Consider the following 17,680-nt stretch of genomic DNA (forward strand, 5'->3'; position numbering starts at 1 on the left):
GTGAAGTGTCAGTGAAGTGAAGTGATGGGGAGTTGTGTGTGTGTAGGGAATTGTCTGTGTGGGGAGTTGTGTGTGTGTGTGGGGAGTTGTGTGTGTGTGGGGAGTTGTGTGTGTGTGTGTGGGGAGTTGTGTGTGTGGGGGGAGTTATGTGTGTGTGTTCTCACAGTGTTGTAGTTATCGCCGTGTTCTCACAGTGTTGAGATTACGTTTTTTTAACTGAAGTAATACTCGGGCCCGTTACGCCACGTGGCGTCGCGTTGCGCGTTCGACTCGTCAACGTGAGCTAGCCCGGCTGTAGAATTGAGATGGCTTTAAAGCACAACAGCATGACGGAGATGGCGATGATGCTGATCGATCTCATATTCTCCCAGCACGTGTGTCCCACTTGCTTCACGGAGGCTCTACAGCGATGGAGTGTGCTCGAGTATGAACCCCAGCCGAGAGCTGACACTTGCTACCGCATGGAGCAGCGCTTCTTCACCTTCACTGCAGCCTTAGACCCCTTTGGTTATCAGTCGTAACAGAAAATGACGTGAATATAGACGTTGGGTTTGATGAAACAAATAAAGTTGTGCCTAACGTGCCGGTGCTTGATTTGTGTTGTCGACGATTTACCTTCTAGAAACAGAGACCTGCCCATGCCTCGCACCCCCACAAAGGGCGTCTGGCACCCCCAGGGGGCAGCGTGCACCCCAGGTTAAGAAGAAGGAGAATAACCAGAGGAGTTAGAGAAGACATCCATCGTAGCGGGGAGGAGTTCGACATCGTCGAGGGGCAGGAGCAGCCCACGAGTCGGGCGGCACGGGGGACCGACTCGTCAACTCGGGGGCACAAAGCACGGGGCGCTGTTGGCTGAGCGCCGAGTCTGACGTGCCAGCAGGATTACGTCACATGACTCGTCATCCTATATACAATATACTATATTGTATACTATATTGTATACACGAGGTTTGCTGGCTGACTGGCTGACTGGCTCGCGGGCAGACAAGTGCGCGACAGTGACATCACAGCACACACTTGCGCTAATGTGTACCGCACTCATTATGAATTGGCCGATACCACCGTCATGTGCAGAGGACCGCAGATCTTGGGCAATTGTTTTGCGAGTGGTGGCTGCTGCCGTTCCCGCTCGACTGTGCATCCATCCTCATCTGAGTCATCCCCTCTCTCTCTACCAACACACACCTACTACTGACACACACCTAGTACTCACACACACCTACTACTTACACACACCTTCTACACACACACACCTACTACTCACACACACCTACTACTCACATACACCTACTACTCACACACACCTACTACTCACATACACCTACTACTCACACACTACACACACACCTACTACACACACAAACCTACTACACACCTACTACACACACACCTACAACTCACACACACCTACTACACACACACACCTACTAAACACACACACCTACTACTCACACACACCTACTACTCACACACACATACTACTCACACACACCTACTACTCACACACTACACACACACACCTACTACACACACACACCTACTACACACACACATCTACTACTCACACACACCTACTACTCACACACACCTACTACTCACACACTCCTACTACACACACACACTTACTACTCACACACTCCTACTACTAACACACTCCTACTACTAACACACACCTACTACACATACACACCTACTACACACACACACCTACTACACACACACACCTACTACTCACACACACACCTACTACTTACACACACCTACACACACACACCTACTACACACACACACCTACTACTACACACACACCTACTACTCACACAAACACCTACTACACACACACCTACTACACACACACACCTACTACTACACACACACCTACTACTCACACAAACACCTACACACACACACCTACTACACACACACACCTACTACTCACACACACCTAATCCTCACACACACCTACTACTCACACACACACCTAATACCCACACACACCTACTACTCACACACACCTACTACTCACACACACACCTACTACTCACACACACACCTACTACACACACACACCTACTACATACACACACCTACTACTTACACACGAACATACACCTACTACTCACACACACCTACTACGCACACACACCTACTACTCACACACACCTACTACTCACACACACCTACTACACACACACCTACTACACACACACACCTACACACACACCCACTACTCACACACACCTACTACACACACACACCTACACACACACCCACTACTCACACACATCTACTACACACACACACCTACTACACACACACACACCTACTACTCCCACACACCTATTACACACACACTACTACACACACACACCTACTACACACACACATCTACTACTCACACACACCTACTACTCACACACACCTACTACTCACACACTTCTACTACACACACACTTACTACTCACACACACCTACTACACACACACACCTACTACTCACACACACCTACTACTCACACACACCTACTACTCACACACCTACTACACACACACCTACTACTCACACACCTACTAGACACACACACCTACTACACACACACCTACTACTCACACACTTACTACACATACACACCTACTACACACAAACACCTACTACACACACACACCTACTACTCACACACACACCTACTACTTACACACACACCTACTACTTACACACACCTACTACTCACACACACCTACTACTCATACACACACACCTACTACTCCCACACACCTATTACACACACACTACTACACACACACACCTACTACTCACACACCCACTACACACACCTACTACTCACACACACCCACTACACACACACACCTACTACTCACACACCTACTACACACACACACCTACTACACACACACCTACTAGACACACACACACCTACTAGACACACACACACCCTCTACACACACGCACCTACTACACACACACACCTACTACACACACACACACCTACTACTCACACACACTTACTACTCACACACACCTACTACTCACACACACCTACTACTCACACACACCTACTACTCACACACCTACTACCCTTACACACCTACTACTCACACACACCTACTAGACACACACACACCTACTACTCACACACACCTACTACACACACCTACTACTCACACACACCTACTACTCACACACACCTACTACTCACACACACCTACTACTCACACACCTACTACACACACACACACCTACTACTCACACACACCTACTAGACACACACACACCTACTACTCACACACACCTACTACACACACATATACTACACACACACACCTACTACTCACACACACCTACTACTCACACACACCTACTACTCACACACCTACTACACACACACCTACTACTCACACACACCTACTAGACACACACACACCTACTACTCACACACACACCTACTACTCACACACACCTACTACACACACATCTACTACACACACACACCTACTACTCACACACACACCTACTGCTCACACACACCTACTACTCACACACACCTACTACTCACACACCTACTACACACACACCTACTACTCACACACACCTACTAGACACACACACACCTACTACTCACACACACACCTACTACTCACACACACCTACTACACACACATCTACTACACACACATCTACTACACACACATCTACTACACACACACACCTACTACTCACACACACCTACTACTCACACACACCTACTACTCACACACACCTACTACTCACAAACCTACTACACACACACCTACTACTCACACACACCTACTACTCACACACACCTACTACTCACACACACCTACTACTCAAACACACACCTACCACACACACAGCTACTACACACACACATCTACTACACACACACACCTACTACTCACACACACCTACTACTCACACACACACCTACTACTCACACACACACCTACTACACACACACACCTACTACACACACACCCACTACTCACACACACCTACTATTCACACACACCTACTACTCCCACACACCTATTACACACACACTACTACACACACACACCTACTAGACACACACACCTACTACACACAGCTACTACACACACACACCTACAAGACACACACACATCTACTACTCACACACACCTACTAGACACACACACACCTACTACACACAGCTACTACACACACACACCTACTAGACACACACACACCTACTACTCACACACACCTACTAGACACACACACACCTACTAGACACACACACCTACTACTACTACACCACACCAGCTGTTTGACGTCTGTACATCGACACGTCATGCTAAGCCGCCATCACGTTTTGATGGCCAAGTCGCTTCTGAAGCGAGCCCTGGAGCTCAATAGGTTTCACCTGTAAAATAAGAACCTGCTGACCCACCACCACCACCATCACCACCATCATAATCAAAGTCGTCGTCGTGCATTTAGCCGTGAGCGGAGAGAGCGGTGATACAGTGGTTAGCTCACTGTGCTGTGAACTCTGCTCACCGAAAAAAACAACGACTGAACACGACGTTTCTGGCAATGGCCCTTCTTCGTAGCACATCGCCAATGTCGCTGATGATTATACATTGGCGTATTGTTATTGTTTTACCGTTTAAGGCCACGGCTTTATTGACGAATGCGTTGAGATGTTTTGATTGTTATTGCTGATTGTGCTCGTGCGCCACTGTCAGCGCAGCAGCAGCAGCATCGCCAAATGATCTGCGGACCGAGTTCAATTCCCGGTCGTGGCTAACGACATCTGCGAGCGATCGATCATCGGGAGCACTCTCGGCCTCCCTTCACCAAACAAACAAAACGACTTGAAACATGAGTGTGGCGGCCTTCATCCAGCAGTGGATTGCGTCTCACGGATCGTTTTCAGGAGCGTCCTGCAACTGTGATACCTGACCCAGGCATCCGTTTGGGGGTGACGACATTTCGCATTGTGGTGTTGCTGCGTAGACTTCACCGCGACTCCGGCTGCACGGCTCACAATCGAAAGGTGGCGAGTTTCAATCGCCACCATCTGCCCGGTCACTCAGCCCATCATCCCTCCAGCGGCGACAAAAGCAGCGCCGCTTCGTGGAATATCCACAGTGAGTCGTGCTGCTACACAACGACTCCGACATCGGGATGCGGAATTTCCACCGTCGGCTTACCGCTGCGATCGGCAAGCCGGGGGACATTCACGGCTCGGTACAAAAAAATCGCTAAAAAATACGAACAAATCCAATCACACTATGAGACCTCCTTTACCAGTGGCAAAATATAGTAATAGTTTTTTTTTCTTCTAAATCCAATCACCTTTTTGACCTCAAACACAATTTTTACAAATATCTAGCGATGAGAGGTAAACGCGAGAGGCTGCAGAAACCCGCACGCAGATGAGGGGGGACGCGGAACGCGACCTCCGCATCGCAGTCACACGCGCACGCACACGCACACACGCACACACACACGCACACACACACACGCACACACACGCACACACGCACACACATACGCACACACACACACACGCACACACACACACGCACACACGCACACACACACGCACACACACACACACACGCACACACGCACACACACACACGCACGCACACGCACACGCACACCCACACACACGCACGCACACACACACGCACACACACACGCACACACACACACACACACACGCACACACACACGCACACACACACACACGCACACGCACACACACACGCACACACACACGCACGCACACACGCACGCGCACACACACACGCACACACACGCACACACACACACGCACGCACAGACACGCACGCACACGCACACACACACGCACACACACACGCACACACACATGCACGCACACACACGCACGCACACACGCACACGCACACACACACGCACACGCACACACACACGCGCACACGCGCAGACGCACACGCGCACACGCACACGCACACACGCACACGCGCACACGCGCACACGCGCACACGCACACACGCACACGCACGGACGTCTCGGCTGACCTGGCAGTGCCAACAGGCGGGCAGATCGCCCCCCGTCTCCGACGTGGCCGCCGCGGGAACTCCGCCACCACCGGCGGCGAATCCGATCCGCACCGACCTCGTGCGGGCGGGGCCCGGCGCGCGGAGCGACCCGGCTCGGACCGACTTGCTGCGGGTCGACACCCGGGGCGCACGCTCCGACATGGCTCACGGATCACGGACCACGGGTCACAGACCACAAATTCACGGCTCACGGCTCACGGCGGCGGTGCCGGCGCGCACGGGGGCGGCGCGGCACCGCGGAGGTTCGACGCCCTCGGCCACGGTGTCCCCGTGGCGTTCCCTTCGCTCTCACTGGCTCGCTCTCGCTCGCTCTCTCGCTCTTCCACATCCCCCCCCCCCACCTCATCACCCCGCACAGGACGGACCCCCACCCCCCACCACCACCACCAACCATCAAGCAGCTACCCACGCTGCTGATCCCCGCAGCACCCCCCTCGCTATAAAAGGGGTTGCCCCATCGGCCCCGGCCAACGGAGACCCTCACCCCCCTGCCCAGCCCCGCGGCGGCCACCACTGTCCAACTGGCGGCCCCAACGCCGCCCGCAGCCCCCCGCCCCTCGCCGGCCCCCCCCCCCCTCTCTCTCCATGCTTCCACTCTCGTGGCCCTGCCGCGTATCTTTAGCCGCGACGCTGCAGCGCGAGACATAATCCCCGCAGCCGTAATCCCCGCAGCTCCAGCCGAGTTAAGTCCACAAGTACTCACCATTCCACTCCGAGTTATACACACAAGTACTCACCACTCCACCCGAGTTATACACACAGGTACTCACCACTCCACCCGAGTTATACACACAGGTACTCACCACTCCACCCGAGTTATACACACAGGTACTCACCACTCCACTCCGAGTTATACACACAGGTACTCACCACTCTACTCCGAGTTATACACACAAGTACTCACCACTCCACTCCGAGTTATACACACAGGTACTCACCACTCCACCCGAGTTATACACACAAGTACTCACCACTCCACTCCGAGTTATACACACAGGTACTCACCAGTCCACTCCGAGTTATACACACAGGTACTCACCACTCCACCGAGTAATACACACAGGTACTCACCAGTCCACTCCGAGTTATACACACAGGTACTCACCACTCCACCGAGTTATACACACAGGTACTCACCACTCCACTCCGAGTTATACACACAGGTACTCACCACTCCACCTCCAGCCACGGCAGGCTGGGCTGTGGAGAGGGGGGCAGTGGGATGATTGATTATAATCAATAATTATCGCGTAACGGGGCGTCGATTCATCAATACAACAAAACACATCACTCTACGGTGCACGCATCGGATCGACGCGTGTATGAATCGATTCGTTTACTCGCTGACTATGCATGTTACATTTACATATATTTAAATGTATATTGCCAGCAGTGGTTGTGCCCGTGGCGACGCATCACCACGGCAAGGGGAGTCAAGAGTCTAGGCTGTAATGAAGAGGGGGGGGGGGTATAATAGAAAGAGAAAAGAAGAGGAGAATGAATGGGGAATGAAAGGAAGAGGGGTGGAGAAGGGACGGAGGAACGGGGCCAATTGGGTGCGGAGAGATGAGGAGGCTGCAGGGAACGGCGTCTGTTTCCACAGTGGGCGGCGGCGAGGGCCTTGGGGGTGGCAGTGGCCAGGCGGATGTCACGTGGTCCACGGGAGGTTCGAAGTGATTGAGGTGAACGGGGACTGTGACACCGAGGCGCAACGAATCGAAATGCGTGCACGGGAGACAACACGACGCGAGATGGCTTCAGGGTAGACAACAGCAACAACAACAGCAGCAGCAGCAGAACGATCTGTTCTGGGATTGAATCGCGACCCCGAATCCTTGTTGGAGCGGTGGAGGAGACGAGGGGCGGGGGAGAAGGGACCCGAGAGGAGTGGGTGGTGGTAGAGGTTTTGTGGAGCGCCCTGGGGGATGGGGGATAGGGAGGGAGCCGAGGGAGCTTTGCTCAGGAGAGGCGCCAGGCCATCGGACACCCTCCCAGCCGGCCGGCTCGCTCCCTCCGCCGTCACTGAGCTCTATTCCTGGCTCCGCTCGGAGCGCGGCGGGCAGTGGGAGAGGAGATGGCATGGGGATAGGGCCGGGGGGGGGGGGGGGGTAATGGGTGGTAGAAGAGAGCCAGGGGGGGCGGAATTGGTAGGGCGATGAGAGGTGGAGAGGGATGGGTGGGGGCAGCGAGGGGGGTCCCATTGTGTTGCGCGCCAGTAATTTACACGGAGAGTATTGTAACAAAAACCCCGCATAGGATGTAGGGTAAAGGTGCAGCCTCCCTTCAAATCGCTGATTGAACACGACTCGTTGCACAGGGACGCAGGGAGGGAAACCACGGCGAGAGAAGCCAGCTGTGCGCGGACACTGCGCCTGTGTGCAAGCGCCGGCTGGGGACGATTCCACCAAGATTATGATCAATGGTCTTCTTTACGATTGCCGGAGTTTGACTCTGAGCTACGACTGAATGCGCTGCAGCTTGACTCGGGCAGCTGACCAGTGACGCAGATCTCCACGCGAGGTCCACGTAGCCGAAAGAACATCGAGTGTTGGCCGCGTAGGTAGCAAGTTCAAGTTTATGGTGTTTAACCACGTGTTTAACCACGTGTTTAACCACGTGTTTAACTATGTGTTTAACTACGTGTTTAACCACGTGTTTAACCACGTGTTTAGCCACGTGTTTAACCACGTGTTTAACCACGTGTTTAACCACGTATTTAACTACGTATTTAACCACGTGTTTAACCACGTGTTTAACCACGTGTTTAACCACGTGTTTAACCACGTGTTTAACCACGTGTTTAACCACGTGTTTAACCACGTGTTTAACCACGTGTTTAACCACGTGTTTAACCACGTGTTTAACCACGTGTTTAACCACGTGTTTAACCACGTGTTTAACCACGTGTTTAACCACGTGTTTAACCACGTGTTTAACCACGTGTTTAACCACGTGTTTAACCACGTGTTTAACCACGTGTTTAACTAGGTTTTTAACTACGCGTTTAACTACGTGTTTAACTACGTGTTTAACTGCGTGTTTAACTACGTGTTTAACTATGTGTTTAACTACGTGTTTAACTACGTGTTTAACCACGTGTTTAACTACGTGTTTAACTACGTGTTTAACTATGTGTTTAACCACGTGTTTAACCACGTGTTTAACTACGTGTTTAACTACGTGTTTAACTACGTGTTTAACCACGTGTTTAACTATGTGTTTAACCACGTGTTTAACCACGTGTTTAACCACGTGTTTAACTACGTGTTTAACCACGTGTTTAACTATGTGTTTAACGTGTTTAACTACGTGTTTAACTACGTGTTTAACCACGTGTTTAACTATGTGTTTAACTATGTGTTTAACCACGTGTTTAACCACGTGTTTAACTACGTGTTTAACTATGTGTTTAACGTGTTTAACCACGTGTTTAACTACGTGTTTAACCACGTGTTTAACTATGTGTTTAACCACGTGTTTAACCACGTGTTTAACCACGTGTTTAACGTATTTAACTACGTGTTTAACTATGTGTTTAACGTGTTTAACTATGTGTTTAACTATGTGTTTAACTATGTGTTTAACCACGTGTTTAACTACGTGTTTAACGTATTTAACCACGTGTTTAACTACGTGTTTAACTACGTGTTTAACTAATTGTTTAATCAGGTGTTTAACGACGTGTTTAACCAGGTATTTAATCACGTGTGCCACGTAATTAACCAGTTCTTATACTACGTGTTTTAACCACTCTTGCAGTCTCATCTGCACCCTTGCAGTATCATCTGCAAGAGTGTCTCGGGTCACCAACAAAGACAGAACAACAACCTGGCTGCCACAAGAAAAATCAAATATACATTGGACAAACAACATTGCTATAAAATAACATCGTGCGTAACACGATTTGGCTGCGTGTTTTTCCTTTTGAAACATTTAGAGTGTAAATTAAGTTAGAAGAAGACGTTTCACGTAATCGAAGTCAACATGAGGTCAACTTATTTGGCGATATGCATATGCAGTATATAATTGGGAGCGCCACGGCGGCGAGATGTTAACGACCTCGCCTAGTATAGATGGGATCGTGGGTTCGACCCCAACCTGAACGCCTGTTTTTGGAGTTTTCGCGTCTTTCTCGCTGTGGTGCGTGGATTTTTCTCCGAGTCCTCCGGTTTTTTCCGTCCACATTTAGAACCACGTGTTTAGAGTGTTTGGCTGCCGTAAATGTCCACGTGATGAGCCACTTCGTTGGGCTATAATTTGTGGCCAAGTCGCTTTGAAAAAGAGCTACATAGCTCAGTGGGCCTTGCCTGGTAAAACAAATATAGTAGTAGGTGTAAAATAAAATAAATCACGACGTTTCGGGCGCAACACAAGCGCCCGAAACGTCGTGATCTATTATTTTATTTTCTACCTACGTGACTTTACCGAAAGAACCAAAGAGTATGGATTCCTGCAGTCACGAAAGCTTCAAATCAAGAAATATAGTCGTCTATATAATATATTGTTCAAGTAAAGTCGTCAGCGTACCGAGTAGGCAGGTTGGTATTACAATGTGATGGAGATGCCGGTGTACCAACAGACAATTGGATCCAGTGAAGCGTCAGGCGCTCGGGACGTTCAGAGTGAATGTGTGCGCGGGGTAGCGGCGGTGTCGTGGCGGGAGCATTGCGCTACGAACCCGGTGTCCCGCGTTCAATTCCTGCTCATGGTCAACATCAGTGACGAATATCTGATCCGTTTCTGCGCCTCCCCCTATGACGACTCAGCCTTAAGTGAGTGGCTGGTGCGCTGTGTCAACAGCAGCATTGTGGGGAGACAGAGGCGGCGGCGGCGCGTGATTCTCGACGCATCGCGCGTCGTTCCGGCCCCTTCATTCGACGCTCGCCGACAGCACTTGCCTACAGCGCTCGCCTACAGCACTTGCCCCAGCTGTCGGTGGACGGCAAGGCAGGGGCAGCGTCCTCTTTGCTGTGTACGCACACACACCGCACACACACTGCACACACACTGCACACACGCCGCACACACGCCGCACACACGCCGCACGACTCCGTATATGTGCATGTCCGTGCACACGGTGCGGCCACTGACATGCGTTTGACACGAGCGTCGTAGCCACGACCCAGGGCCGTGAATCTTCCTCCCCGTGACCGCCACTTCGGCAGCAGGAGAAGCCAGCCGAATGAGGCTATTTTCGATGTTGATGCCGCGCGTGAAGTCACGCAAGGGACAACCCCCGCCCCCCTCTCTCTCTACAAGGCCTCATTTAAAGCGCCCTGGAATCTCCCTGCGTCGCCACCTCCACGTGCACGTGCAGAGGGACAACGCTTCCCTGTGTGTGTGTGCCTCTCCGCTGAAGCGATACCTCCAAACGAGCTGGTCTTGTGCCGGGAAGGTCCTTGTTTCAGAAGGGCTGTCCCAGTGTCCCCCTGTCGCGCTGTCTCGGTGTCCCCCTATCTCGGTGTCCCGGTAAATGTCGAGATTTTCACCCCGCCACCGCCGAGTTAAAGATGTTCTTGGCCACGTGCCTGACTCATGATGCGTGCAGAGGGCGGGGCTACCCAAGCAGTGGGCGGGGCTACCTGAGCGGTGGGCGGGGCTACCTGAGCAGTGGGCGGGGCTACCTGAGCAGTGGGCGGGGATACCTGAGCGGTGGGCGGGGCTACCTGAGCGGTGGGCGGGGCTACCTGAGCGGTGGGCGGTGTGTTGGTGGTGGAGTAGGCGGGGCCAACGTCAGGGGGGCGTGGCCTCTCGGCGTGGGCGGGGCTAGTGTTTGAGTGGGCGTGGCGATTGAGAAGTGGGCGGGGCTGTTGGGAGGAGTCACCTACCAACTCCACCATGAGGACGACCACTTGTGTTGCGATCGAAACGTCGTGATTTATTTTATTTTATACCTACGTGACTTTACCGAAAGAACCAAAGAGTATAACAACAATAATAATTATAATGTGATGCTGGTAACAAGGCCCATGTTGTGGCTGCTCCCCGTAGATGGTGCATTGTCTGTGTGCTGGTCGTGTTTTGGCGTCCTCTGGTCTGACGCCGATCAGTTTCGGGGACAATGCATACATTGTCAGAGCGCGTTTCTTTGTTTGCACGTTCACCACAAGTACGTGTGGTTGATGCAGATATTGATTCCTTGCAAGGGGTTTCTATTTGGTGTTTGAACATCTTAACACCCCCTATTTTATTGCCAGTAAGGCTAAAGCCTATTCTTATTTTTCGTAATAATTCTAACGCATCATGCGCATTGCATTCCAGGATCCCAATAGGCAATGCATGAAAAGCAGGAAACAAAAACAGGACCAGGACAACCGACGAAACGAAAGAGGGAAGGCCACTTTATAGAGATGGGTCTTCAAAGCAGACTTGAGCATATCCACCCACTCCGATTGGCTGATTTCAAGTGGCAAGTATCGGTTGAGCTTCTCAGAATTGTCAATCTCTCACTCTCTGTCTCTCAGTGTGCCTTTCTCCGTGTCCCCCCCCCCCCCCGTGTCTGCCTCTCGTTGTGCATCCGCGTTGCGAAGTCGCTGTGCGTGTCGTCTCATCGCTCTGCTCGTGGTGCCCGTCTCCGGCTGCACGTGTCTCTCTCTCGTCACGTCAAGTCGCTTTTTGTCCCTCTCTCTGTCTCCGCGGGGGGCCTCGTTGGCCCTGCGGGCATCAACGCAGGGGCCTTGCCAAGCAACACGGCGCGTGGCACGTAGCTATTGTTGCTGGAGGGCGGCTGCCTCCCAACTTTCCTGCCGCGTCTTAATGGCTCTCAAATCGCGAGCGCATCCCCCCCCCCCCCACGCAGTCTATTTACAACCCCAGTTTTGAAACCTTGATACTTCCGGTTAACCTCACTGCCACGGTCACCCCCCCCCCCCCCAGCACTCTTCTCTGGCCTCCTCCGTCCGCCCTCCCCCCCACGCCGACCCCCAGAAGTCTCCTCCAGCAACGATGGTTCACCACCACCATGCACGCAAAACAGGATATATATTGATAGACTCGAATAATATTGCATAACAGCAAAACGTATTACTTATTCATCCAAGAAAGCCACACTGAGTCGTCTGACTCCTCTTTTTTCTCGAGAGGAGGGTGCTACTGCCGCTACATTGGGTTGTTATTGGTAAGATGTTTTCAACCAATGAATGGGGAGCTGTGTGTATTGTTGTTGTTGTGATTATACACGTGGGGCGGGAACGCCCGCAGAAAACCCACGTCTTGTGAGAGGGGGCGACACCCGATCCCCGTACAGACGGACACAGATGGCGATGAGTCCACTCGCTGCACCGCCTACGCCTGGTTTACCGGGCTCCGGCATCTCCTCTCAACGCACACGGGACAGGGGGTGGCCACAGCCCGTCGGTGTGCTGCGGTGATCCACCAAGCCTCGCTGCTGCCTCCACAGCGCTGGATTACAGACACCGCCACCACCACCACCCAACGTGAGGCTAAGTGGTTGTTGTAAGATGGTTGGTTGCATTGCACTTCTATGCTCCTTTGTTTTCGTAACGCGCTGGAACTAACCCGCACTCACCGTCGTGGGGAATGAAGACCGGTCAATGATCGCCCCCCCCCTCCCCCGCTCCCCCTTCGCACTCCCCGCACGAAGTGTGACGGGAAGGCTTTCATCCAGCAGTGGATTGTACCCTGTGCTGAGTTGAGTTCGCAGTGTTGCTGTTCACCGAATGATCTCGCGAGCTGCAATCCCCAATTCCCCCCTCGCCCCCCACGCCCCCCTCGCCCCCCACGCCCCCCTCGCCCCCACGCCCCCCACGCCCCCCACGCCCCCCTCGCCCCCCTCGCCCCCCACGCCCCCCTCGCCCCCCTCGCCCCCCACGCCCCCCACGCCCCCCTCGCCCCACACGCCCCCCTCGCCCCCCTCGCCCCCCTCGCCCCCCTCGCTCCCCACGCCCCCCTCGCCCCCCACGCCCCCCACGGCACGGCTGCTGCAGGCGATGGTTCCACCACCACGGGTCCCAGAGGCGTTGAACGTCCTCGTCTGCGCTGCTCCGTCCACAAGGTGACCCACCTCCGTCCAGTGGACTACCGGAGGCGTCCTAAGACACGAGGTGATCCGATACTGGTTGTTGTTTCTCCAGGATGCAATCAAAATCAAAAACGGGAGAAAGCAGTAAGGCAAAATGTAGACTTCACAATGTGGACTGTATGGAATAGAGCGTTGTATGAGATACAGCGCTGTATGGGACATAGCACTGTATTGGAGAGAGCGTTGTATGGGATAGAGCGTTGTATGGGATACAGCGCTGTATGGGATAGAGCGTTGTATGGGATACAGCGCTGTATGGGACATAGCACTGTATTGGAGAGAGCGTTGTATGGGATAGAGCGTTGTATGGGATACAGCGCTGTATGGGATATAGCGCTGTATGGGATATAGCACTGTATTGGAGAGAGCGTTGTATGGGATAGAGCGTTGCTCCATCGCACGTGTGGGTGCTCCGGTTTCCCCCGATTCATTAATTGGGTGAAGACTTCTTAATATATGTGGAGACAAACCCCGAGTAGATTGCAGGACCCTTCTGATAAAAGAGCCATCGGACTCAGTGTAGCTTCCTTTGTGCATTATGTTAAGCAGTAATCATTGTTGCATTATGTTAATTAGTAATCATTGTTGCATTATATTAATTAGTAATCATTGTTGCATTATGTTAATTAGTAATCATTGTTACATTATGTTAATTAGTAATCATTGTTGCATTATGTTAATTAGTAATCATTGTTGCATTATGTTAATTAGTAATCATTTTGCATTACGTTAATTAGTAATCATTGTTGTGACACCAGGGCCGCCGGGCTCATTGCGCAGTGAGCGCACCATGGGCAGCAGCCGCCACGAGGGGGCGGCACAGGAGCGGCTGAGGGAGAGAGAGCGAGCACACGAAATAATGAATTAATACAATGAACTCTAAACATCGCTCAATTCAGACTGTGGCCTTGAAAAAAAACTATTCATGACAGGCGACGTTTCGAGCAATGGCCCTCCATGGCACAGATATGAAGAAGGCGTATTGCCCTCCATGTGCTAGGAAGAAGGGCCATTGCCCGGAACGTCGCAAATTATGGTTTATTTGCTGCTGATATTATACGGGCGGGGCTACATTGAATGGGCGGGGCTACATTGGCAGTGAACGGAGTTACCTGAGCGGTGGGCGGGGCTACCTGAAGAGCGGGTGGAACTACAATGCCAATGGGCGGGGCTTCAGCAACGGGCGGGGCTTAAGCAACAATGGGCGGGGCTTCACCAACAATGGGCGGGGCTTCAGCAACAGTGGGCGGGGCTTCACCAACAATGGGCGGGGCTTCAGCAACAATGGGCGGGGCTTCACCAACAATGGGCGGGGCTTCAGCAACAATGGGCGGGGCTTCACCAAACAGTGGGCGGGGCTTCAGCAACAGTGGGCGGGGCTTCACCAACAATGGGCGGGGCTTCACCAACAATGGGCGGGGCTTCACCAACAATGGGCGGGGCTTCACCAACAATGGGCGAGGCTTCAGCAACAATGGGCGGGGCTTCACCAACAGTGGACGGGGCTTCACCAACAATGGGCGGGGCTTCAGCAACAATGGGCGGTGCTTCACCAACAATGGGCGGGGCTTCAGCAACAATGGGCGTGGCTTCACCAACAGTGGACGGGGCTTCACCAACAATGGGCGGGGCTTCAGCAACAATGGGCGGGGCTTCACCAACAGTGGACGGGGCTTCAGCAACAATGGGCGGGGCTTCAGCAACAATGGGCGGTGCTTCACCAACAATGGGCGGGGCTTCAGCAACAATGGGCGTGGCTTCACCAACAGTGGACGGGGCTTCACCAACAATGGGCGGGGCTTCAGCAACAATGGGCGGGGCTTCAGCAACAATGGGCGGGGCTTCAGCAACAATGGGCGGGGTTACACTAACAGTGGGCGGAGCTACATGAACAGCGGTAGGAGCTACCTGGCGTTACCGCTTGGAGACAGCGAACGGCGCCCGGTTCACGTTGAGTGAACCTGCGGCTTACGGACTGAATTTATGCAATTTGCTATTCGCATATTGCATCGCGTTTAGGCTTGCGCAACACTTTCCGAGAAACGCAACCCCCGCGATGTTGAAGGGTCTCCTGTGCTGGAAGAGCAGCGAAGCACAATACAAATGTAGCACGGCGCAAATGCGCAACGCATTTGCAGAGGCACGGGAAACGGATATCGCGATAATCGTCGTATCGTCGAAAGTCGATATCGCGTCGTTGTATCATGAGCGGTAATATACGCCGCAAACACAAACCAAGCGTGGTGGCGAGGAGAAGTTAACGACATCGCCTGGTCTACAGGAGGTCGTGGGTTCGACCCCGGCCATGACGCCTGCCTCCACAATGGGCGCGCGTGATGCTGAGCCACTTCGCGGAGCCGTCGTTTGCCGCTCGTGAAACAGGAGCGACCTCGCTCAGCTCCTTCAGCGCTCGTCATTGCAGGGCCCCTGGTGGCCTTGAGCGCGTCCCCTGACGTGCGGCCTCCCCGACAAGACACGCCGAGTGACAGCACCACCCCATCGTCATTATCATCGTGCTGCTGTCACACCCAACGTTGGTTGACAACGTGTGGTGGCTCTCACATTGACGGTGTCTGTTCGGCGAAAGTGAAGATTCGTGAAGAACACTGCCTTAGCTGGCAACATCAACATAGTTAAGTCTAACCACCCCTCAATGCACACACCATGGCAGTCGATGCGGATACCTGATGCACAAATGTCACGTTACAAACGCTCCGGTCGTGGTGGTGCGACCGTGGTCACCCAGAGCACAGCGTCGTGAGACGACGCAATGCCCCGATCCACAAGAACGAATGAGACATCATCACGACGGCGGCGACGACGACGAGGACGATGATGCTGCACGACGACTCCGCTGCTCCTCCTCACGCGGCCCTCTGGGCTTGACCACCTGCGTGTGACGTCGTCGTCGTCGTCATCATCGTCGTCGTGGCTCTGCCGTCCTCATCAGCGGCCACGCCGACGACGCCGAACGGCGCGCGGCGAGGAGGATCCCGAGGCCGCAGTGGCGCGAGGCGCTCGCGAGGTGGCGCACGCACCGCGCCACCTCGGAACCCTCCTCCTCTCGTCTTCCTCCTCCTCCTCTCAGAACCCTCCTCCACCACCAGCACCACCAGCACCTCCAAGCCGCTTCAAATAATAAACCACCCCCCACCACCACGACAAAACAAACAAGTACAAGGCGGCGTCAACAAAGACGTTGTTTACGTGACAGGGGCTGCAAGGGCTGAGGCATGAGTGACCACGATAGCAACGTGCGTGTCGATTATTTTAGATATTTTTTTTAAGATCATTTTTTTATTATTTTGCCGTGATAAATTAGCAGGTGATGAGCCACTTCGTTGAGTTATCATTTGTGTCCAGTTGGCTTCTGAAAAATAAGCTAATATCTCAGTGGGCTTGACCTGGTAAGATAAAAACATACTTTAGTTTGACTTGTATATGTTTAAAGTGATGTATTTACCTTTCCTATACTTTGAACTCCGGTCGTGTTTGTTGTTGGAACGTCCTGCCTGCCCCGACT

At 52.8% G+C, this 17,680-nt stretch overlaps 1 protein-coding gene across 2 annotated transcripts in view; it reads right to left on the bottom strand.

The window, feature by feature from the left end:
* Positions 1–6,396, bottom strand: part of LOC133340734 (anoctamin-1-like) — a 55,650-nt gene extending 49,254 nt beyond the window's left edge. For both annotated transcript variants that reach the window (XM_061549135.1, XM_061549127.1), the window contains exon 1: positions 6,075–6,396. In XM_061549135.1, coding sequence (XP_061405119.1) covers positions 6,075–6,257 — 183 coding nt within the window. In that variant the 5' untranslated portion in view covers positions 6,258–6,396. The remainder of the gene's footprint in view (positions 1–6,074) is intronic.
* Positions 6,397–17,680: the final 11,284 nt, after the last annotated feature.

The sequence above is a fragment of the Lethenteron reissneri genome, chromosome 2, assembly GCF_015708825.2.
Source record: "Lethenteron reissneri isolate LAM-NWPU_2019-01 chromosome 2, ASM1570882v1, whole genome shotgun sequence".
Taxonomy (NCBI): Eukaryota; Metazoa; Chordata; class Hyperoartia; order Petromyzontiformes; family Petromyzontidae; genus Lethenteron; species Lethenteron reissneri.